The sequence below is a fragment of the Phaenicophaeus curvirostris genome, chromosome 19 (genome assembly GCF_032191515.1).
Source record: "Phaenicophaeus curvirostris isolate KB17595 chromosome 19, BPBGC_Pcur_1.0, whole genome shotgun sequence".
In the NCBI taxonomy this organism is placed as follows: Eukaryota; Metazoa; Chordata; class Aves; order Cuculiformes; family Cuculidae; genus Phaenicophaeus; species Phaenicophaeus curvirostris.
This window is the reverse complement of record NC_091410.1, coordinates 11,902,906-11,926,862: the sequence shown is the minus strand read 5'-3', so window position 1 is coordinate 11,926,862 and position 23,957 is coordinate 11,902,906. Positions and strand designations below refer to the sequence as shown.

At 40.1% G+C, this 23,957-nt stretch overlaps 1 protein-coding gene across 11 annotated transcripts; it reads left to right on the top strand.

The window, feature by feature from the left end:
- Positions 1 to 692: 692 nt before the first annotated feature.
- On the top strand, positions 693 to 21,958 carry ZNF207 (zinc finger protein 207). Of its 11 annotated transcripts, XR_011338771.1 has the most exons (15): positions 693 to 865; positions 2,795 to 2,921; positions 3,355 to 3,493; positions 4,061 to 4,231; positions 4,585 to 4,660; positions 5,150 to 5,197; positions 6,958 to 7,028; positions 8,065 to 8,225; positions 9,041 to 9,133; positions 10,301 to 10,543; positions 11,254 to 11,416; positions 11,603 to 11,786; positions 12,008 to 12,087; positions 16,266 to 16,320; positions 20,803 to 21,958. XR_011338771.1 is itself a non-coding variant. In XM_069872460.1 (13 exons), exons 1-12 carry the CDS (start codon positions 825 to 827, stop codon positions 11,761 to 11,763), a joined length of 1,494 nt encoding a protein of 497 aa, XP_069728561.1. In that variant the 5' UTR covers positions 693 to 824; the 3' UTR covers positions 11,764 to 11,786; positions 12,008 to 12,352. The 11 variants fall into 11 exon arrangements, 8 of the variants coding, with proteins under 8 accessions (XP_069728561.1, XP_069728562.1, XP_069728560.1 ...); XR_011338770.1 differs by having other exon boundaries at positions 694 to 865; positions 11,603 to 12,087; positions 20,806 to 21,958; XR_011338769.1 differs by having other exon boundaries at positions 694 to 865; positions 11,603 to 12,087.
- Positions 21,959 to 23,957: the final 1,999 nt, after the last annotated feature.

Sequence of the window (23,957 nt, the reverse complement as noted above, 5' to 3'; positions counted from 1 at the left end):
GTCTCAGAGGGGCGTGACCGTTTTAAGTGATGTCAGAGGGGCGTGGTCATCGACAGATGAAGAGTTTTGTCTAGTGGGCGTGGTTATAATTAGGGGGCGTGGTCTACGGGGCGTGGTCAGTGTATATACGCTGTCTGCGAAGGGGGTGTGACCATTGTGCTGTGACGTCATCAAAGAGGGCGTGGTTTGTCGGATGGGGGCGTGGTCCGGCGGGGCCCGCGGGAGGGTGAGGGCGCCGAGGGGTGTGTGCTAATCGATAATGGGGCGCGGTCTCTACGTGGGGGCGTGGCTGCTGTATGGGGCGTGGCCCTCGGATGGGGCGTGGCTTACGTGAGGGGGCGCGGTCGTTGAAGTGGGTGCGAATTGGAACACAACTACTCGGATGAATCATAGAGTCACTAGGTTGGAAAAGGCCTCTAGGATCATCTAGCCCAACCATGAGCCATAACTTTAGCTCAAATCAAAATCATTGCACCCTTTGTAATAGCATGTGCTTACTGTGTCAGCACAGGCTTCCTGCCCAGCCAGATTCCTTAGCGAAAAGCGGTTTCTGCTTGGCGCTCAGCGCCGAGGCGCAAACGGAGCACGCGGGCCCCGCCACAAAATGGCGGCCTCACCGCCGCGTCACGTGGGTGCTTAGTCACGTGGTCAACCCCTCCCGCCGCGGTGCAGGCTGGGAGCGCGGAGGCGGTGGCGCCGGGAGGGGAGGTGGCGGCCATTTTGTGGCCGCCTGGCTGGGCTCCGAGCGGGGGTCGGTGTGGGCGTTGCGGCTCCTGAGGGGAGAGCTCGGCCGTCTCCTTGCCCTGTAGATCGGGGACGCCGCCATGGGCCGTAAGAAGAAGAAGCAGCTGAAGCCTTGGTGCTGGTATCCTTCTGCGTGGGGCGAGGCGGGGGGAGGGGAGCGGCCTGGTGCGGCCTGGTCTGCGTCCGGGTTTGTGTCCCCCCCACGCCCAGCTCCTCGCTGGGCCGGGACGGGGCTTTTTTTCTTCTTTTCTGTTCCATTTCGCCTTCCTGCTCACTTCTGTGCCCTTTCCGTACTCCTCAGCGTGGGAAGGACCTGTTCTGCCCTCCCCCCCGGGCCCCGCCTGAGGCCTCGCTTCGCCTTATGTGTAAAGCGTTACCGGACTAAAACTCCCTGAGAGCCTTCTTGGCGTTCAGAGGGCGGGCGTTCTTTAATTCAGTGCTGGTGCGCGGGATCAGCGCCTCCTAAAGCTGGAGCTTTTTATCTTCTAGTTACATGCGTGTGCGTCTTATTTCTCGGAAAGGCTTTACATATTCGCACCGTTTCTCGAACTAGTGTTAACAATGGCACGCGTTATGCTTGGTGTTTCTACTAGGGGGTCTCTAGTGGGATTCAGGAATCGCTTCCAAGTATCTTTTTGTCGACCTGGCCCGTTGAGCATGCGTGGTGGAGGTGGTGTTGTGCAACATGTCTTCTCTTCAAGGTTGATCTCCTCCAGCAGGGCGGTCCTGGCTTTCTCGTCACACGGTGTTCCTTTCTTCTCATTTATGCAACTCAACAACGCGAAAGAACACGTTACTCTAAGCAGTCGTTATCGTACATAGATACGAATCTGAACAGGCTATCAAAAGCCACGCAGGCTGCAGCCTCTCCTGCCGCCTGCCCTCGCACTCCAGGCCTGGCAGGATTGCTGGGATCGGGGGGAGAATGGCGAGTGGCCTTTATCCCCCAGGCGAAGGACGTTAACGGATGAAAACAATTAAATAAATACAATTATTAAAGAAGTGAGGCAGGCGTGGTTAAAAGAGTCTTGAAAACTTTTTTGAGGGGGAGAGCAGGCCTTTGAAATTTGTGATTGCCCCATCAGTCGCATGTGGTTTCTCAGTATCCAGAAATACTGATAGATTTTTTTTGATTGCTCCTTTACTGTCTGCTTTTTATGGGGGGTTGTGATAGGATTACAGATTTACCTTTTCTCTAAAATGTTTTTGCTCGATCTACAAATCTTTAATAAAGGAATTTATAAGCCGTTTGAGATCTTTTACTGCTTTATGTTGGAAGGTATCTGTGCTTTTTTTAGGCATTAATGTACTTCAAGTTTTGGTGGAAGTGAGGGGTGCAGCTTAACAAGAAATGGCTGTAAATAACAGTTGTGTATTTGCCTTGCTTAGGAAGGTGTGTAGAGTGTTGGATTATGAATGCTGACCTGCAGAGACAGTTTGCTTCTTCTGTTGCATAAATGTTCAGGAAGTTGTTCATTGACAATATTTCTGATTAAAACCAGAGAATTTCTTAACGACCACAGTAAACTGTGCAGTGTCGTAGGGACTGGTAGCTTGGTGACTGAAAATGGAAAATTATTAACTAAAACCTTTTTTCCCTTCTATAAACGTTAGCTACTGATACTTGTTGGACGGGCATTTTGAAATAATTCACATCACCTCTCTTTTGTGGATTTCAATTCTGTTTCTTCTTTAATGCCTCTGGAACTTTATTTTAATCTGCCTGTATGCCATGAAAGAACTGAGTCCACTTAGAAATAATTAGAAATTGAAGAGCATGTGTGAAAGAATATTGAATCAAATGATGATTCTGATTGCATGCACACATCTCGCTAGTTTTGTACTTGTCTGACAAGAGAAATGCTTGATGGTAGGAGGAGGCGGTTTGCTTTTAGGCACCTGTGAAATACTTGTTCTTGGAATGCTCAGATATACTTCCTATGGTTTTGGTTTTTTTTCCTTTCCTTTAGGGAAAAAATCACAGTATTGGTAATTAACTTAGTGTTGGGTCACTTTCAGGATTAAATGTTTCCTTAACAGTCTTCAATAGGTATTGTAACAGGGATTTTGATGATGAAAAAATCCTTATACAGCATCAAAAAGCAAAGCACTTTAAATGCCACATATGTCATAAGAAACTGTATACAGGACCTGGTTTGGCGATACATTGCATGCAGGTAAGTTTTAAGACTTATATGAGCTTTTCTTATCTGTGTCTTGAATAGGAATTAATTGTGACCTTAAGGTGGTGGTTGAGGGCTTCCAGCATCTTAAACTGCTGAGAAGAGGACAGCAATGGTCCATTGCTAGAGCAGGAGTCCTAGCGTGTCAGCAGTCACACGGAGTGTGCGCTGTAGAGATCTTCCCCCGTCACTTTTTGAGGAGTAGGAGGAATGAAGGAGTCAAACTGTCTTGGTGTTCAGAAGATGAGTTTATATAAACTGGTTTTAGAAGCTAGTAGTAATTAACAGTGATTAGAAAGCATGTATCAAGAAAACGTTTGATTCTCCCTGTTAACGATGTTCCTTTTGAATCTTGAAACTGGCTGAAAAGCACATAGAACCTGATGTGAACTGTGGTCAGGAGGATTTTTTTTATATATTTCTTTAGGTACATAAAGAAACAATAGATGCTGTTCCAAATGCTATTCCTGGAAGAACAGACATTGAACTGGAAATCTATGGCATGGAGGGCATTCCAGAAAAAGATATGGAGGAACGGAGGAGGTTACTTGAACAAAAAACTCAGGGTAAAGTGTAATCTAGCAAGTTGTCTGTTATTTCCCTGGTCTGTCTCTTGCTGATACTAAGCTTTGTGATACAGGTCCCTCTTCTTGGAAGAGTAAAGGCTGGGTTTAGTTCCTTCTTTAACTGCAGCCGTAGATGTTTTCCAGTCGTGTTAGAAGGATGAGAGAGGTTTTCTTTTAACTCCTATTCAGAAACAGCTGCATGCTAGCGCATCTGCAGCTCTTACCTAATGCGTGTGGGGCTGGTGATTTTATTTTTGAGGACAAGGGAGGGAAGGTGGGTGATGTGAGCCTGAGGATGCCCAGAGATTTGGATTTCCTTGCTGTTTAAGTATATGTTTGTTTGACACGAAGAAAGACCCCTGTTTATGTTAAGGGTCATCAGTGTCAGTCACATCCCTTCCCTCTTTTATTTGTATGTATAGGTAGGCTCACATAATTCTGTGCATTTTGAAAACACTGATAAGATTTGAGTTTTATTATTTTCATTCTAACTAGAATACCTACAATAGAGTTAATTTCATAGACTCTAATTTAGCTTCAGTTTGACCATATGTGTGTACTGTTCAGCAGAGAGCCAGAAAAAGAAACAACAGGATGATTCTGATGAGTATGAAGATGATGAATCTGCAGCTTCAACTTCATTTCAACCCCAACAAGTTCAGCCACAGCAGGGGTACATCCCCCCAATGGCGCAGCCAGGTTTGCCCCCTGTGCCAGGAGCACCAGGGATGCCTCCAGGTGAGGTGGTCTTCTACATTAATTCTTGAAAAGCTGAGAAATACAAACTGCTGCTTGCAGGCTGGAATAACCATCTACACTTTCTCACACTGGATGTTAGACTGGGTGTTACAGGTCACAAAATAGTTGTGTGAGGTGCAGGCAAGTGGTTTCTCCATGTTTTTTTCCTTCCCCCAAAAAAAGATTATTTGGAGATTATCTTTTCTATTGCATTGTTTGTAAGCAAACATGTTATTTTAAAAAAGTAGTGATTTAGAGCTTCCTGTAGAGTGCTTATCCAATCTGAATTTAGTAGATAAGACTTGTTAGTTACTATGCTGTCAGAGTTGTATAAAATTCCTTTTCCTTCGAAGGTATCCCGCCATTAATGGCAGGTGTTCCACCTATGATGCCTGGAATGCCTCCAGTTATGCCTGGAATGCCACCTGGGTGAGTAGCAAAAAGGCTTAATGTGATGTATTCATACTGTGCATTTTAAACTGTCACAGAAAAAGTAAAGGTAATTGGAAAAAGTGTGTATGGGAACCAGTGAAGTCTGTAACCTTAATGCTTAGACTAGCTGAAAAAGTTGGATGGCTGTAAACCAACATTAAAAATATGACCAAACTCCGCATTTATGTATAAAGTCTGTTGCTTTTCTCCTAACTTTATTGAATAGTAGTATAATGATTTAGGTTTTGGTGTGTTGGTTTAGAGCCTCCTGTGAACCACGGTTCCTTTGGGTATTGCACATGTGCATCTGGTTATCAGACGTGGACCTAAGAGGAAAAAAATGCTGGTTGCTTTAACTTTGTCTTGTATTTTGGGCAAAAGTACAATGTTGTTTCTTTATGCTTGTTTGGGGTTGACATCATACCCTATCACAATGTGTTTTGAAAATCACAGTTAGATTTTTGATTTTGTCATAAATTTTCACAGATTACATCAGCAGAGAAAATACATGCAGTCATTTTGTGGTGGAAACATGTAAGCATCTCATTAATGTAATTATAGGTACATTCATTATCCCATTTTATGTTATGTTTTTTGATAAGCTTGAAACTGTATTACTGAAAACCTCTGAATATTGCCTAGGAATTTGGGGAGAATGTTTAGTTCTGTTATTGTATAGTGTCTGAAGTTTTTATGCTTTGTCTGAATGAATGTTACAAGACTACGTTATGATTCTATGTATTCTACAAAGTATTAATGTAATAGAGCCATAGGGACTTCTAGCCTCTCTTGAACCAGAGTACAGCTCCTTGTGCTAGGTCTCTTACGCTATAGCAGAGACTGCAGGAACTTCGCTTCTAAATGTTAAAGTTCATTGAGGTGAAGTAGTGTTCTTTTCTGAGACGTAAATATTCTTTTAACAGTCTTTGAATTTAAAAATTATGTCATAGTCAAACGGTTTGTGGATGCTCAAACTGTAGTTTTTCTGGGTGGAAACTGAATAGAATTTCATCAGGCTTAGTCCTCCTTAAATTCTTTAAGTTGAGGTGATTATAATATCATCTAGACATTATATGCCAAAAGACACAAATTAATTTTCCAAAAATTCACTGCATTTCCATTTTGGTGGAATTTTAGGCTGGAAGGGTTGGTGTTACATTTTATCTAGTTTAATCTAAAATTTTGCTTTATTACCACGATGATACTTCTAAAATGAGCAAAGAACTAGGAGCTAGGAAGCACCCTTGTTTCTAGTGTGACACTAGTTCTAGTGCTATCCCTGCAGCGTATTAGGAAGTCACCTTTCTGGTGGGAGCTGGCATTGAGCATCCAGCCCTTTCTTGGTAGAGGGTCTAACAGATGGTTCTTAAAATGGGTGCAAGGCTGACTTTGCCTTCTCCAACAATGGGCCCAAGAAAGGGGTGATGGTACTGTATTCCCAGTCATTCCTGCTTCTGCACTGCTGGTTCCTTTTGTAGCAATGGTAGATGAGAAGGGAAATAGGACTGGGTAGCCATTTGCTTTGCAGAGTGCATGCTTCACGTGTCTGGGAAACTTCAAGCAAAGTTGACCTACACTATAAAGTGATCATATTGATAGTTTCCCAGTTTAAAAGTACTTGGTGTTGTAGACAGCTTTTTTTTAATGGAATTGCAGCCCTATGCAGGAGGAATTTGCATAGGTAAAAGGTTGTATGTATAGTGTAGATGGGTAATACATATTAATTTGTAGTGTGGTTTGGTAGGTAAGGATAAAGGAGTCATTAAGTGCCACCTTCCTGTTAGGAAATACAGACAAGGTCGTTTTTGGGGTTTTTTTGTCCCCCCAAGTATCGGTAGCAAGGGAAAATACTAAATCAAACCTGTTATATGAAGGAAAAATAGGCTGTAATAAGGACTTCTCATTTAAAAAAAAAAAAAATTCAATCCCAGTTTTCTATCCTTAGCACAGGGAATATTTATCTGAAACTCCAGAGGCTGAAACTAATGGCCTGAAACAGGTTTCAGGCAGAACACCAGTTCTGGAAATCTGATAATAGTGGAAGTGAAAGCTTGAAGAAATGCAGTTCAAATTAAAAGTTTTTTGGGATTTTCTTGGGTTTCTTGTTTGTTTTCTTTGTTTTTTTTTCTTGTGGAAAAACGTTTCTAACTGTGGAGTCAGCTGGTTTTGAATTGCCTCTGTTGAGAGCTTCTTGAAATTATTTACCGTACATTTTTATCTGATACAGGTATGTGCCAATTGTCTTAAGAGTTTATCATGAGTGTTCATGCCAGTGCTCATTTTCTGTTTAATAGGATGATGCCAATGGGTGGAATGATGCCTCCTGGACCAGGAATACCACCACTTATGCCTGGTATGCCTCCAGGTAAGTCAGAGGTGTCAGACTCATTCACTGGTGAGAGCTAAATTATATTTATTTATTTATTTACACATAGATTTGGATGTATATACAGAATGTGCAGACTTAGGCCGCCAGCTTTGTGTGGATTGATTGCCACAGAAGCCACTGTTGTGCACAGTTGAAGGCATTGACTTAGGAATTTCAATTGCAAGTAATTATTTGTTTGGTATCATTGTAATGGTAAAAAATACAACAGTTTTCCTGTGCGCTTCCTCTGGCTTTTGTGTTGTTTAGTCTCTCTTCATCCCTTATTTAATATCTGTGGAAAATCATGCTGATTTAAAATGTGGTGGAAAATGACGAATACCCAAGTAATGAACCTGCTGTGTGAAGAGCTGTTTCTCAAGCTTGTGCAGCATTTAAGCATCCTGAAGTTCTGAGATTGTTCCACCTGATCAGGAGCTGTGCTGTGATGGCTTGAGAATAGCTGGGTTGCTTGCATTCCTCACTGGAGGAGGAGGCATCAAGGCACTGGGATAGTGGAACCACTGCATAGAGACCAAAGTGAGCTGTTAACTTCCCATCTCAGACCCTGTCCTAGAGCCCTGCATGTAGGAAGTGCATGTATTGTGATGGAAGGCTGCAAAAATTAGCCTTGTGTTACTGTTGCACTGTACTACAGATCTGCAGCAACATTGATCCCTGTTTTGGTCAAAATTCTGATACTGTTCATAATGGCTGCATCTTTTGGATTTTGTAAGAGTCTTATTGCCCACGTGCCAACACAAGTGTGTGTTGGAAACAGTTACTGCATTAATTACATTTGTTTATTGAGAGCTGAACTTAAAGCTCTAGTAGAAAACACAGCTTCATTGAGCACTGCTCTTAAATGTTTGAGGTTACCTGGACTTTTATTGGTGACTACTGGGATTACCCTTTGTCATGTTTTATTACATCTTCCTCAAGGGAAAGTTTGTTCTGAGGAACACTTAACAGAATCCTCTGAAGGAGTTCCTCTTACTTCCTTCAACCTAATCCGTTCCCGCTTCTGTGGTTTTAGGTATGCCACCGCCTGTTGGGCCCCGTCCTGGGATGCCTCCAATGACACAAGCGCAGCCTGTTACAGCACCAGGCATTCTGAACAGGCCTCCGGCTCCTGCTGCTGCAGCACCTACTCCCCAGCCTCCAGTTACTAAACCACTCTTCCCGAGTGCGGGGCAGGTAAGTTGTCTCATAGCCTGGAACCTACTGCTATGTTCTTCAAATTGCCACTGTCACAGTGTCCATTCTTTATTATTGAGGAGGCCTGAGAAATGACTGGTTAAGTTTCTTGCTTGTGTTGATTCTTAAGTTTACTTCAGTGTAGTGCTTCAGTGAATTTTAAAATATTTTTTTTTCGTTTGTCTTGCAACAGCCATGAAACCAGACAGAAGTTCTGTAAGCACGGGGGAAGGAGGGAGTAGGCAAAACACTTCTTTCTTTAATCTCTTTAGTCTGTCATTAATAAGGGTGCTGTAGGTGGGTGAAGGGGTGTATTAATCTGCTACCGGAATCTCCTTGGATGGAACTTTACCTAAAATTTCCAAAGTATAAATCTTCGCATGACTTGTTCTCTCCTGTTTGTTTCATATTGGGAATCTGCCTGTAGATGGACTAATTTATTTGGTAGTCTTGTTGAAGTAGTTAAATATTGCCTGAATTAGGAGGTTTTTTATTTTAAAATGTTTGGGAGTAAGTTAGGATAGTAAGAATTTGTTCAATTGTTTTGGGGGGGAGGTGGGGAGTAGTGGCTTGTGACTCCTACACTTTTATTGCACTTGTGTATAAGTCCTGAAGCTTTTACTTAACTTTCAAGTATGTTTCAGAAACTGTCATAGTGTACTGTTTGCATTTTGGACTTCTGCAGGGAAGACTCTGGTTTACAAAATCACAATCCTTTAATAAAAAAGGACTTAGCACAAGAAGTCCTTTCATCTGGATACTTTCCACCCATTTGTTTGGAGACTTTTCACTGTTTCCTTTCTTTTATGCTACAGATGGGGACACCTGTCACAAGCTCAAGTACAGCTTCCTCCAATTCAGAAAGTCTGTCAGCATCTTCTAACGCTCTGTTTCCTAGCACAGCACAAGTACGCAGGAAGTCACAGTTAAAACAAATTGCTTTGCAACTTAACCCTTTGGACCGTTGTGTAGAATCTAAAATTGACTAAACATCTTCAGATAATTTCGGGTTACATTCCTGATTATGTTTAGCTGATAAAACTGCAGAGTCCTTGATTGAGAGTTGCATCTGACTAGAAATAACTATGTCAAAGTGCTCACCTGTTCTTCATGAGAAAATGAAATGTCTCGTCCTGGTTCTAAAGGGTTAAAAAAGCATGAAAGCAGATAAATGCATTTTAGTGGGCAGTGGTTAGCTTGATGCATGGTGAAGGCTTTTTAGTTTATGTTGTTTGATATGGTAGGGAAATTTGTAATTGGCATAATATGCAAAAGATTGAAATGTTTTGCTTTAATTGGAAAGTTCAGACTGTAAATGTACAGTGACTAGGAAGAAAAGCATTCTCTCATAACTAAAGCTTGCTTTGGAGATTGCTGCATCTTCAGAGAAATCCTGGTTAAGTGCTCATTTTTTTTTTTCTTAAGTTTTAATTTAAGAAAAAAGTAGGAAAGATATACTGGAACCTGTAGTGGACCTCTTATCTGCCTTCGGTTGATTCTTATTCGCAAATGAGATTAAAGATCTATAGAGAGCCAGTACTTTGTGAAAATCTTGCATTGTTTTTATAGAGAGAACGCTTAAAACAAAAACCCTGACACAATCGAGCTTTCTTAAATTAAAACGTTTCTTAAATGCCTAATTTTAATGAATACTAACACTTTGAGCTGTACTCTAATGGTTGCTGAAGTATGCTAATAATTTAGTGAGAGAACAATGAGTTTACACTTCTAGGTTATTAATAAATTTAGGAAAGATTTAGACATATACCAAACTCGGTATTTGAGATAAAAATTTTGATAGTGGGGTGTTTTTTGTTGTTGTTATTCCTTTTTTCTAGTTGTGGCTTTTGACCTGCAAATTTTAGACTTTCCTCTGTGTGTGTGTGTGTGTGTATGTGTATATCCTGGGTTTTATTTTGTCTTGTTTTCAGTTGCTCTGGTATGCAATAAGCCTGAAGTTTACTTTTATCAAGCTTGTTTTAATTATGTATCTCACTGGAAGGTTTCAGAGGTCTAACAGACAGTGAAGGTTTCTTATGCTTTGAGAAGTAAATATTGCTTTCTCTGTTTCACAGGCTGCAGCAGCTGTTCCAGGTCCGGTTGGTACTGATTTCAAACCTCTTAATTCTACACCTGCAACAACAACAGAACCCCCAAAACCAACATTCCCTGCTTACACACAGTCAACAGCTTCAACCACTAGCACAACAAACAGTACTGCAGCTAAACCAGCTACTTCTATAACAAGTAAGCCTGCTACCCTCACAACCACCAGTGCAACCAGTAAGTTGATCCATCCAGATGAGGATATATCACTGGTAAGTTGTAACATTTTAATTGTCTGACTGAAAAATGCAATTAAATTATGGCTGATTAAGTAGAATTTCTTCTGTGCTCTGCGATGCATATAATGATGAGAGCGTGAACTGTGCTGAGCTAATGGAATGGAACCATGCATTGAGCAGTCTTCTTGGTTTGCAAAGTCGTGACTGGCAGATTGCAGTGATCCTGCTGTAGGTCTAAGCCTTGTTTTTTTTGTTGATAGGACAGTACTCAACCCAAAACATAATTTAGACTCTTTCTGTGTGTGGCTGAAGGTTGAAGTTAAATAGCTGTAACTAATAGGTGTAGGGCAAACGGCTTCACGGATTGAAGTGGGCTTGGTGTTTCTACAGCAGTCAGATATGAGAGTTATAGATAAAACAAATAAACCTTAATTTCAGTTCAGGTACCTTTGAGTTGTGTTTGGCTTTTTTTTTGTCTCAGCTTGTTATGAGGGCAAGACTGTCCTTAGATGAGGAAGGGGGAGGAGAACATGTCGGATGCAAAATGCCAGATGGGCCAGTGTTAATACTGTAACTTAGAAGGAAGAGGAGGGGAAAATCCAAATGCTGCTGTGTAATATTATTACAGTAGTGGAGTTGAAATAGTTTAGTACCTGTAATCTACTTCATTATGCTTTTATTTACTTTGCTCTTGGTGAGTTTTATTCTTACTATGTGCTATGGTTGTCTGTTCCTGGTTTTAGGAAGAGAGAAGGGCACAGTTGCCTAAATATCAGCGTAATCTTCCTCGACCGGGACAAGCTGCCTTGGGTAATCCACCAGTTGGACCAATTGGAGGTATGATGCCACCACAGCCAGGAATTCCTCCACAACAACAAGGAATGAGACCTCCCATGCCGCCTCATGGTAATCATAAGTTTTCCAGTTCTCTGTTCTTGAAAGGAATTGTCTTCATAATAAAATTTTTTTTGAAACTTGAAGTGGCATAGATGGGGAGGAAGGGTAGAAGCTTTTCACAAAATGCAACTTCTACCCATTTAAAAAAAAAACCCAAAAAACCAAATCTTTGCATCTTGAATGTTCTGTTTATAGGTCAGTACGGTGCTCATCACCAGGGCATGCCAGGATATCTTCCTGGAGCAATGCCTCCATACGGTCAGGGACCTCCAATGGTGCCCCCTTACCAGAGCGGACCTCCTCGTCCTCCGATGGGAATGAGACCTCCTGTCATGTCGCAAGGTGGCCGCTACTGATGCTACTACACGCGCTCTAATAGGTTTGGAGATTAAACCTTTTCTCATCTTGTGCTGTTAATATAGCCGAGCTTCCGTCAATTAAAGCTTCATTGTGACTTTAAAAAAAATAAGTATCTTCCCACATGCAAGGAGCTATTGGACATTCTTATTTTACATGGGAAAAATTATTTGGAATAATAACAGGAACTTTTCCTGATGTTGCAATTTATACTGTATGGCTTCTTTTTCATGTTTCATCTAGGTTTTTAGAAGTGAAGTATAGTAAATATGGTTCGTTAAATTGTGAAGGCGCTGGAATTACATGAACATACCACCTTAAAGGCAAGTTCTGTAACATTACGTTGCTATTTGTGAAATGATGCCTTCACAGCACTTCAAGTGCTGTTGGACTTCATGTCCCCAACATAGTTTGGTGAGGGCTGTAACTGTTCCCAACTACTTGTACATTTAAGTCCGAGCTTGTAACAGTATTTAATGTATTTAGAGTTCCTCCTGTTGCAGGGTTTAAGCAAACTGACCCACTAAGGTCGTGTGACTTTTCTGTACTGTTATAAACTTCATTGTAATAAAAGAAGAGAAAAATTTATATGCCTTTTTATTCATGACCAGCTGTGGACAACTGCCCGAAAGGTTTGTACAGATGCATGCCATGGTAGCTATTGGTGTAATGAACACAGTTATTGGTGCTGATTCAGTAAAATCCAATATCCCAGTTCTAAATTAAGTCTCTCCTTAGCTGCACGTCTGAGTAGACAAAGACCTGTACACTTATTAACCGACTGCTCAAAAATGAGGCTGCAGGAGGCACATCTTTACTCGTGGTTGTAACTTCTCTTAATGCATATGTATGTTTACTTGTGCTTTCTTGTCCTCAATAAATTTTAAATGATTTCTAGTCCTGGCACTTACTTCTAGGATGTAGAAGTGATTGGTCTAAGATGCATCCGAGTGCCAGATGTGTCCTGTTAGTTAATTCTTCAACTGATGCTTTTTAATGTGCAAATGCATATGAATTTCCGGAGCTTTTTAGATCAAGATTTCTAGAAGCTTAGGTGCATGTCACATGGGTGAGTGACTTCCATTTGATGTTGTATTGAAGTTGACCTGCAAAAGAGAAAAAGAAGCTTGACCTACTCAGTGTAAAAGAGAGGGGCAAGAGGGGTATGTTACATGCTGCATTTTTACTTTAAACTCTCAGAATTTCAGATCTGAATAGATTCTAAAAGGTGAACCGTCCGTTGTGTGCTGTGATGAGATGTTGGCTGAGTTTCTTAAGATGTTTAAAATGTCTAGAGTAAGACCTTTTTATTGGTTCTCCTGATTACAGTTACCAAAGAGAAGTCTTCCCATATGAATTAGTCATTTGTCTGCTTACAAGAGTAGAGCGATAGCTTGCTGTAAAGGCCAGAATTCTCTGAATGTCTGACTTTACTGTGTTAGTGTGCTGTATTTCTGATGAGAATGAAAATGTAGAGGGAAGGGAGGACGTGAGAGCTTCCCTGGTCTCTTCATAATGGGGAAAAAAAAGAAAAAAAACCAGGAGTGGTGAATTTTTCGTTTGCAGGTCAACTTTAAATACATGTTCCAGCCTCAAGCCTTATCTGTGCAATTTAATTTATGGGGATATTTCTTCTTTTAGGGTAAGTTTGAAGGATTATCAGCATTTTTGATTGTTTCTTCCAGAGGTGTCTTTGAGGATGGTGAAGGATTTTTTCACTTAATTGTAGTACTGGGCATTTTGGCTCTTTCTTGAAAGTTTAGGATATTTTAGCTGCACTTAACATGCCTTTATTCTCTACTGTATCTTTAGAGTCCAGAAATGCAGTACAGCTAAAATACTACATTGTCAGCTTCAAACTTGGGGCCATAGAATGGCTTTTAAAAGCACTAGATCACCTAGTACACTCAAATTGCAGCTGAATGGCCTTAGTTTAACCATTAAGAATTATCAAGCACTTTTTCTGAAGTGTTTAGCAGTTTTAAGACCATAACTCCAAGCCTCTGTTGAGAAGCAGTTCTCTCTGATCACCAGTATCTGCTGATCACCTGTCAGATATGCAGTATTTGGCTTGTGAATGTGCTGAGTGGGCATTGATGTCAGATCTTTTGTTAGCTCTTTATCTTGCTTAAAACATAAGTCTAACAGATAAAACTGTTTTGCTTAGGCAGTGCTCTTATACTCTGATTTTTCTTCTGTTTCTCTATAAATGATAATTAGAAAACACTAGAAGAGATTTTTAGTGTTACATTCATACTTTTTGTAATACCACACAAGTCATACATTATAAATGGTTCCTAACTTTTGCTTTGAAAACTATAGAACTTCTGTTTTTTTCTGCAGATTATATTGCTGCTCTAAGGATGCTTTGCCCTCCTGCCCCTAGCGAAGTAAACACTTTATCCCTTTGGTGTCTTTCTGTAACTCGGTGGTGTATTGTTTGCAGACCCGTACTTTTCCTGGGATAAATACTTGAAAACCTTACCACATATGCTGTTAACTCAGCATATTCTGCAAGTTGTATTGATTAGTTTCTCTCTTTTAAACAGTGAATGTTTCATTGTTCCAATGATAGTACTATTTTGTAGCTATATACTACGTAGGCTTAGAACTTGGATGCATTTTAAGATTAAACTGTCCTTAGTAGGAATAGGATGATAATCCCTCAATTAAGCACTGCCATGTAATGCATACTGTACTCTAATAATCCTCAGCAAGCAGATGAATGTTTTTTCCGTGACTTTTCACATGGATACTTTCTTGCTCCTGTCATTCCTGTGCTGCAAGAGTTCTGATGTGGCTGTCTTTGGTTACTCTCCAGTGTGTCCTTTTCTGTTAACAGACGGGTTTTTCAGTGCATATGTTGTCTGTCAGTCCCTGCCTTCATCTTTTTGGGTACTGCTTCTTAATGAGAGTTGGATTTATGGTGCATTTTCCTGAAAAGAAAACTACTTTGAATGTATTAATTGCTTTTATGAAAACTAAGGCTTGGTTTGCAGTACAAAGTTTAATCGATGTTGTTGTGCCAGTAAAGTCCCTAATGCAACATAGCTGTGCAGACAGTTTTTTAGCTAATCTAGTTAATTTAGTTAATCTCTCCTTGGAAAGAGGTGCAGAAGCTTTTATAATTACAGAAAAACATTTCTTTTCTATTTGTTGCTGGCCTCTAGTGGTATAATTACATAGAGGCTTTGTTTTTCAGTTGTTGCCTAAATTTGCCATGTCAGATCTTACAGTAAAATTAAAACTTGCAACTAGATTTTGATCAGTCTTTAAATTGGAATGTAATGTAAATATTGAATACAAAAAACAGGCTGCAAGGAGATGTTCAGGCACAGGTGGGAAAATAAGTTTAGCAAAGTGGTTAGAAGTTGTGGCATCCAGGACCTGTTTAAAAGGTTCTATATTATTTTCTGGTCTCACAATATCAGTATCTTTCAACATCATTGTGAGAGACTGATCTCGTACCTGTTGAGTTTTAGAGTAGAAGAGGTGAGATGGGCGTGAAAGAACCTTGGAAAAGCCCAGGTCGGTGTTCCAGAAGTCTTTATGGCAGTTGCACAGTGCCTTTACAGTATCTCTCTGCCTTTGGCAGAGGTTGTTTTAAATAAACTCTTGAAAATTTAGCTGGCTTATGTGGACTAAAAACTAATTCTGGAACTTCTGGGTTGGTTGGTTCGTTTGTTTTTCCACAGTTGAGATTTTTCAGTGCTGATAACAACTTTGAGGCTGGGATGTCTATCTAATAATTTCATTAGATAACTATTCCTTGCTCTGTGCATGCATGGGAGAACATGAACAAGCTTCTAGAAACATTCAGCTGCATCTGCCTTCTATGGTTTCTGCAGTTATTTTAACGTATGGAACAGTCCTTACATAGAACTGTGTGACTGACTTTCTTAAAACTTGGATAAAATTGAATGGAATATATAACCTGCAGTTACTTCATAGGAATCAAAGAATTCTGCATACAAGATAAAAAATAAAATATCAAGATTACTTCAGCTTTATAAAGAGCAAGAAGGGCGTTGTGACTCTTCAGTTAAATTGAGACACTGATGTACCAGTCCATGAGCTGGGGCTTCAATCTAAAATGGTAACTAATGGCACTTAATGTGTAAATGTCTTAATAATTGTACTGGTCTAGCTTCTACATAAAAGTTACTAAGATGAGGGTGAACACTTTCAGTGGCTGACGGTATCTCTAACTCTACTTTTTGTGAGCTAGTACAGTGAATACTATCAGTTACAGGAAAAATGCCCCAAGACAACTGACTTCTATGTTCCATTGATCAAGATACAAAGCAAAACAAACTGTCCAATTCAGAAATAGCTACCAACTGTAAAATGTTTTGTGTGGGGCAAACAAACAAAATAGGTGCTATAGCAGTCATTTTCTTTTGTTTGCTTGATCACTGGAATTTTGTTAACTTTGAATGCATGTCTTTCACTTAATTGGGTCATGTTTTTTCTAAAATTTAAATTTTTCTTCTTCCTATAGCCCTGCCATAGGACAGGCTGAGGCAGAGTCTCAGTGTTGCCCTGTTCAGTCTGAGGCAAGTGGGATTTATTTTATTCATTCTGGGGGCTTTCACAGCTTTATGGCTGTTGGATATTTACGTCCCCAAACTTGCAGCAAGTTTGGTGAAGGCCCCTAAATTTATTTTAATTTAGGTTTTTTAATCTCTTTTGGTAGATGGGCTCTATATTAATATTTCTTTTTGTTATTGTTGTGTTTTTAAGAGTCTTAGGGGGAGGGAAGATGTATTAAGATGTTTGCGTGCCTTTTCTCTTAAGGGAACAGGTTTCCTTCAGGGCTGCTCAGGTGCTCTAGCCACACTGCTCTCTTCCTATCTCCCTGTGCATTGCATTTGTGCTGTACTCAGGTTTTTTTGGTAATGTGACTTTGCGTAGTCCCTGAATTAGTGGCGTGTAAATGTCAAAAGCATCTGTTGAAGTCCTTAAAATACTTAGGTTTTAACTAGTAAGTGACATTCGTCACAAAATTGTATTGTCTAAATTACAGGACGCAGTTTCTTTGGAGGAGGTTAAGATGTTAATATGCTGCATACGTGAGCTGAACCACAACAAATATTAATGTAGAGCCCTGTGAAGAAACAGAGATTCAAGTTGCTAAGGTAGAATAGAAGAATAAGAAATTGAAGCTGCACATCTTTTGTTTTGAGGTTTCAGGGAAAACCTTTTGGTCAGCCTCTCAAATAATGCCAGAGTTGACAGAATATTGTCTGTTGCAACAGTACTGAAAGTTGTAGCACGTTTTTGAAACCTAGTGGTGTTCTGTTGCATCTTCGGTATTTGCTTGAGTATTTGCTGATCTGAAGCTCCTTTCATACACTGAGTAGTAAAAACATTCTACCCTTCGCGAGGAGAACTTGGCTTTATTGTTGCTGCTAACTGTGTTGCAGATCTTGGCTTTGAATACTTGAGGTTGCTCTAAGACCACTTCAGAAGATAAGGCTTTGTCCAGAGGGGTCTTGCAGCCTTTCAGCAGTGAAATAGAAAATTAACAAATGCTGGGGTCAGGTTTTACAACTTAAAATATGTGATGTTTTTTACAAGTATAGACAGTGTGGCATTTTCTGAAGACTAAATAAAGACTCCCTCAGTGTGATTTCCATTAATTTTAAATAAAGGATAGAGTTGTAATTCTTAACAAGAATCACAAGAGTGGATTTCATGTTCCTGTTGTACTCCTCTTTGTTTGTACTCTGCCCTTTGCATTTTTCATGTAGAAGACCCTCCAAGTCATCTAGTCTGGATGGAGAATTGACGTGTCCTGTTAACTGTTGCAAAATTATTATTGAGCATGGCATTGCTTTTCTAATTCTTATTGTGGTGCTGCGCTTGATAACAGTGAAGATGAGAACACAAATTCAAGATAAGTACTGCAGCTAGCATTTGTTTCACACTGTTAGTCTGTAGGAGCACTTTCCTTGGCTCTTAGTTCCCTAGAATGTCTAAGGAAACCGTTAACCAAAAGTAATATGCAGTATGTCTTGGACTTCTTGCTTTAAGTATCTGAATCTCTTAGAGACTCAAAATGTTTAAGAGGCAAGCTTCAAATACCCAATACTGAACTGTGTTGTATTCAGCTTGTTCGAGCACACAAAGCTAAATTCACATACATGTGCAGTCTGGTGGCCAGTGGAGAGTCCTACTTAGATCCACACTTGGATTAGATCTTACAAATTGATATCTTGGCAAAAGCTAAAAGTTCTTGGATTTGGAGAAATTGCTTTGATCTGTTTTTGTTGCAGATAACTAGGTTTGATGTGTTCATGGATAAAATGTCACCAAAATGCCATTCCTGTTTTCATTGTGTCTTTGTTTAAGCTCTGTATACTAATACTTTGGAGCAAATGAACCATTTATTTGTGGTTTGGCATGTTTTGTGAGCAAAAGAGCATTTCTCAACCCCACATCACTATAGATTTTTTTTCTTGAATCTGCTTTTAGACAATTCCACTGCCTGCTTCTGAAAAATGCGTTTGACATTAAGACAATTCCATGGGGTGTTACTGTATGAATTAAAGGGCTTGGCTTCAGGTTTTCCTTCTACACTGCAAATACTGTTTGTAACTTCTGATGGGAGGTTCACATATCCTTCACTTCCATCTTTTACATCCCTGTCCTTTCTGTAAGTCTCTAAAGGACTGGACTGGACAAATTTGTTCTGTTCACTCTTGGGGAGTTGGTAGCTTTAGCAGATTGTGTTTGTGTCAATCTGATCTGTGGTCCTTACACTTACAGATCTTTGTCCTTACACTTGTGCAGCAAGTAATGTGCATTTTCTGTTAGCTTTGTGTTTTGTCCTGGTGGATACATGTGCAAGTGCTGCTGTCTTTCTGGTCGTAAGGCATAATGGCTCTTTGCTTTTTGCTTGGAGTATCTCCTCAAGCTGACCTGTCACCTCTTCAGAACTTCTAAAATTCTTACCTAGTGCAAATGGTTCATAGTTTGCTCTTCTTGTCAGGTGATGTTACTGACATTTTCCTCCTTGTGTGGATCTAAGGGGGATAGTTTAAAAAAAAAATGACATTGTAAGCAAGATTTCTTCTATTTTGATGGATGGAAGTGTTTACTGACACTCCAGTATTGCAGCATTCTGTATCACAGTTATACACCTCACTGTCTGTGCAATGTTTCTAATGATGATAGTATTTTAGTGACTTGTCTTGTATAGATATTAAATGAAGTTGGTCTTGGGATTTGAGGGTTTTTTAAGCTTAAGTAGAGGTACTTGACCTTTTTAAAAGGGAAGAATTGCTGATGTTCTGCTAGTTTGAGTGTATTTGCACCAACTGATTTTAACAAGACAAGTTTATGGGAGACGTGGCAAATTAAGTACATAGCACGCACGAGGTTTTAGCTTGATTTATAAAGGTGTGGTGAGTTCATAATGTCTTCTGTGCATTGTCTAACAAATATTGTAGCCCTTAAATACTTTGGGGAAAAGGCTACCTCCAGAATTTTTTTAGAAAGTGTGTATACTTGCAGTCAAAGTAATCAGGCCAGTTAAGTAATGGTAGTGACTGGGTTCTATAAAAATGCAGTGACTACTATATTTTCCTGTAGTAGTTGGGATAGCTGGACACTAGTCTAAAGAAAAGCTTTGAGGGAGCTTTTCAACTGAAGTGATTCTTCAGTGTAGTGGATTTAACATTTTTTTTAAAGCGCTGAAAAAGCAGAATTCTCTTACAGTCTGCAAACAGCAGCTTTCTGCTGTCATCCCACTGACAGAGCGCAGAGTTGCAGTAAGGCTCCACTGAAGATGCAGTTTGACTACGGTGCTTGTAGGTTCTGTTGTATTGTGAATGCATTTTCCCTTCTGTCTTGGGAAGGTCTGTTTGAGGGAGCCAGGCACATTAGTTTGCTGCTCTTGCAGATAGCCGTATCCTGTCTTGAACCACAGGATCCAGGATGTTGTCCTTAGTCTTCTTTTTCCTGGCATCCTTATGAACCGTCTGAGGGCTGGTATACACGCTGATTGCTGGTGAGAACAGGGAGGCTCTTGCACCTCCTGAGCAAGTTTAGACTAACTTGTATTTTTGTGGGTTTTCTTGCAGTAGGAACAGTTAGCACTGCTGCTGTTTTAGTGACACCCATTTATTTAACTTCTCCATAAACATTCTCTTAAACTTCTCTTAATGTTTTTCTTTCTCAAGGCTTTAAAGAAGTTAAAAAGTTTAGAGAAAAAAAGTTGAATTGTAATGCCTGTATCATCCTAACTGAAAACAAATGAACAGGCAACTTTGAGAGCTTGAAAACTTCCTTAAAAATTATCTTTTTAGCAGTTAAACCATATTGCTCTGGCTAACTGCCTTACACCAGATTCGGGCTTCTGACAGCTCAAATTTTATTTCTTAAATTTTGTCTAAATCTTAACCGTGTTCCCACGTGCTGTTCGGAAAGGGGGAGTGTGCGCATGTAGAATTTCAACTTCTGCCCTTAGCAGCTAAAATGTGTAAATTATTTTCGCTAACAGCAGCTTCAAATTAGCAGAAATTAATGCTATAGAACCAACAGCAGCTATTTCACTTTCTCCCAACTGAGAAAGTTTTGCAAGGCTTTGAAATAAAGATGTCATGCAGAGCACTTTTCTTTCTTTTTTTTTTTTAATGGAGTTACTTGCATATATGTTACTTGCAGAGAATTCTTTAGGTTCTTTCACGTAAATTTTTGTGGAAGAAAATACATCTTGCTCTTCATTTATTAAGTCTAGAATAAGAAAACACACTTTATGAGACTGTTTAATGAAGGAACCTGGCAATGTAAGTATTGTAATTTCCTTTGTTTGTGATAGGCAACAGGATTACTTTGTTAAATTTCTGGCTTCTGATTGAAAAATAACAGAAAACTAAGGGCAAATTGAAAGTAGTTTTATAGTTGCCTTTACTTCATATGCTTTTTATTAAGCAACAAATTGTAGTAATTGAAGTTTGGCAGCTTTTTTAATGAAAAACTAAATTATGGGTTAAACTCCTTGGTTTAATACAATTTGTGTTTCTGTTAACTAGCAGCAGAATTTCAGCATTTGCTACTTACTGGTAGAGAAGAAAAATTCCACAGCACTGCCAGTACAGGTTAGTTTAATCTGTAAGTACCTGATGTTCCTTTTGTGAAATAATTTGTTCAAATGATACCACTTAAATTCATGAGGGGAATTTTGGTCTCTGAAATGTGAATGTATCTGTTATGTACTACTGTTCTCAGTAGTGAGTGAACATGTAGTATTTTTTGAAGATCAGTAACGGTTTCAACAGCACTTGCAGATAGGCGATGTCTGCATGTGCTTCTAAGGAAAACTGAATTCGGAACCATAACAAATAGCCATAGGTGTTACTGAAAAACATAAAGATACAAAGTCACGGTCTCCCCTTCAGTAATGTGCCTGTTTTATAAGAGAGGCTGTTGATCAGCAAACCGATTAAAGGATACAGTGTTTGCCGTGTTGGGGAATAAGCCTTTTTTTTCTTTTTCAACTCTGTAGCAGTAATGTAATCTTTCTTTGGTTTTCTTCAGCTGTTGCTAATAACTGTCTCCTACCAACAGATTTTACTTTGTTAGGCCTGTAATCAAGGAGCTTCTTGTTCTGTTTTTGTTTGGTTTGGTTTTTTTTGTTAGCACATTTCTGCACTTCAGAGGCTGCTTACAAATGTGGGTTTGCCCAGCTGTTTTATCTTACTTCAGGGTTACTGCTCTGCCTCTATTCTTTTTTCTTCTGTTCCACAGTCCCAGAAATTTTGGCATTTTGTTTTTATTTTACAGAACACTTTTCAGACAAAAATAGGAAAGATTCTTTTGATTGGATGAAAGATGCAATCGTCTCCAGAATAGATGCATACATTTATTTTATTTAAGCTTTTTGTAGCCCAGAGCATAGTTTCACAGCTGGATGAGCTGTAAAACTCTGCTTTAACCCACTGCTCAATGGCGTATTATCACACAGTGAAACTTGGGTGGGGGGGTTGACATCAGTGGTGGGTAATTCTGTAGAAACTAGGTATGGAAAAGATCATCCCCTACTGTGGGAGCTGAGCAGACCGATCAGTTTGGCCAGCTCATCTGCAGGGTCTGAGGTGCTTCCGTGAGTGGCTTGACACTTGGCAGCAATATTGCTAATTTTAGAATGTTGACATCTTGCGTGACACAGCAGAATTCATCATACCAAAACAGGAAGTTCAAAGGGTTTTACAGTAGTTTAATACATGAAGCCCATCTCCTGGCATCTGTTCTCAGTCGCTCACACTAAATTGCTTTGTCTGCAAAACAAACTATGTGCAGATTTTTGAATCATGTTGTTTAGGTGTCTCTCCTTAGTCAAAAATTAAAAAAAAAGGAAAGTGGTATAATAAAAATTATAACTTGCCTTTACCCATTTTTCTTAAATCTTAATGGCAGATGTCCTCGAATAATAGAGATACCTTAATGTGAGGCTGTTGTTGCATTAACAGAATGTATGCATCTTTTTCCAACTTCTGTGGTCGGCCCTGTTTGATGCTGAATGCCATGCTTGGTAATAAGTCCCCGTGAGTAACTGATTGCTTTTGGCTGCTTTGGGAAGTCTCAGCTTAGACAGCGGTTGGGTGCTGCCCCCACGACTTACGCACCGGTTTGGCAATCAGTGGGGATAACTAAAGGGCAGTGATGTTCTCTAGTGTCTTGTCAACGAGAGTGTATTAGTCCAGGGTGGATCCTAATATGAACTCTGGTAGAACAGCATCTCTTTGTGAAACTTCTAATGGCAATTAATTACAGTACTTTTTGGTAGAGTTAAGTTTATTTTCTTTTGAGATCGGACCAAAAGAATACTAGGAATTTGAGCTTTCGTAACCAGGTGAGTCTTAAGCTGTAGCTTGACTTCTGATACACCGTTACAGCAGCCATCCAGTGTAATGTAGCTCAGAAGTCTTCCTTCCCAGTTCTGATACCCTGTATATGGAACAGTGAGTTATTTCATACCATTTTCTTTAGAATTCTGCTTAATGACTCCAAATCAGCCTTTCAGGAATTCTGGTCACTGGCAAATGCAGACTCCGGACTGGTTTTAATCTTATGAAAGTACCTAAAGCACACGATCATCCTGTGCCAGTGGCCGTACAGCCACAGAAGTCTGTGTGTCCTGAAGCTTTTTTCTGTAACTTGATACTACTTTTGTGTAAGTCGTATGAAAGGGATGAGATCTTTCATCTTTTTTCAAAGGACAGGTGGCAAAATATTGATGTTGAATTTCATTCGAGAAAGTGAGAGACTGGTAAGTATGTGCATCACTTTAATGCATGCAAATCATAGTAACAGTAACTAGCTTAATTTTATAGCATTCAGTTTACAAAGAAGGTTCAAAGAAAATACGGAGCTAACACTGCTTGCATCGTAGGGAACTCTGTGAACTGTGCTTCGGGAATGGATCATTCCACATATACACGTCTGTAATGTGTCTCTCTCACTTTGTAACAATCTCTGATTAAAAAAAAAGTGAACCACTGTTTCTGTGTGGTTTTTCTCTTGAGAACCAATGTCAACTGTTATCGCAACAGATGTTACTTGTCCTGAAGTGTGCGTGAGTACAAAAGCCACTTCTGCTCACGTAAAGGCTGGAAAGAAAATGAGAGCTGTTTTGTCCTTAAAGCTGGCTACAGCAAGGGGGTTTGTGTTGCCTGGCCAGTGCCACGTTTGAGTTATCAGACTCTGGGAACTTGAGTGTGACTTGGGAATGAATAAGAAGGATGCATCTGTACTTTCTGCCTCAGCAGCTTGTTCTGCAACGTGGGACCTGGGGTCCAAGTCCGTAGGTTTGTGCTTTTTCTCTACATTTTTTTTTTCTTGTGGGGCATGGAGGGAGGGTTGCGTTTTCAATACCCTGATAAGAGTTCGGATCCAAGCCTTTAGTTTCTGAAAGCTAGAAAATGAAATCTCTGAAAAGCAAGGCCCCTGCTTGGCCCTCAAAGAAAGGCTTGAGTCTGCAGGCTGTGGGGTACTGGGCAAAGGGTGGCACCCAGTCTGGTACCTGCAGGCAGGAGGGAGAGAACTTGCAGGACAGAGCCTCTTGGCTGAGTCCTGTGGCTTTAATTTTTCACCAAGGTAACTGTCTCTTTTTGGAAACAAAAGCCCTGCTTTTGCCACAGCACTTGAACAGGCTTTGGAAGCTGCTAGCTGCATATCCCAGGCAAAG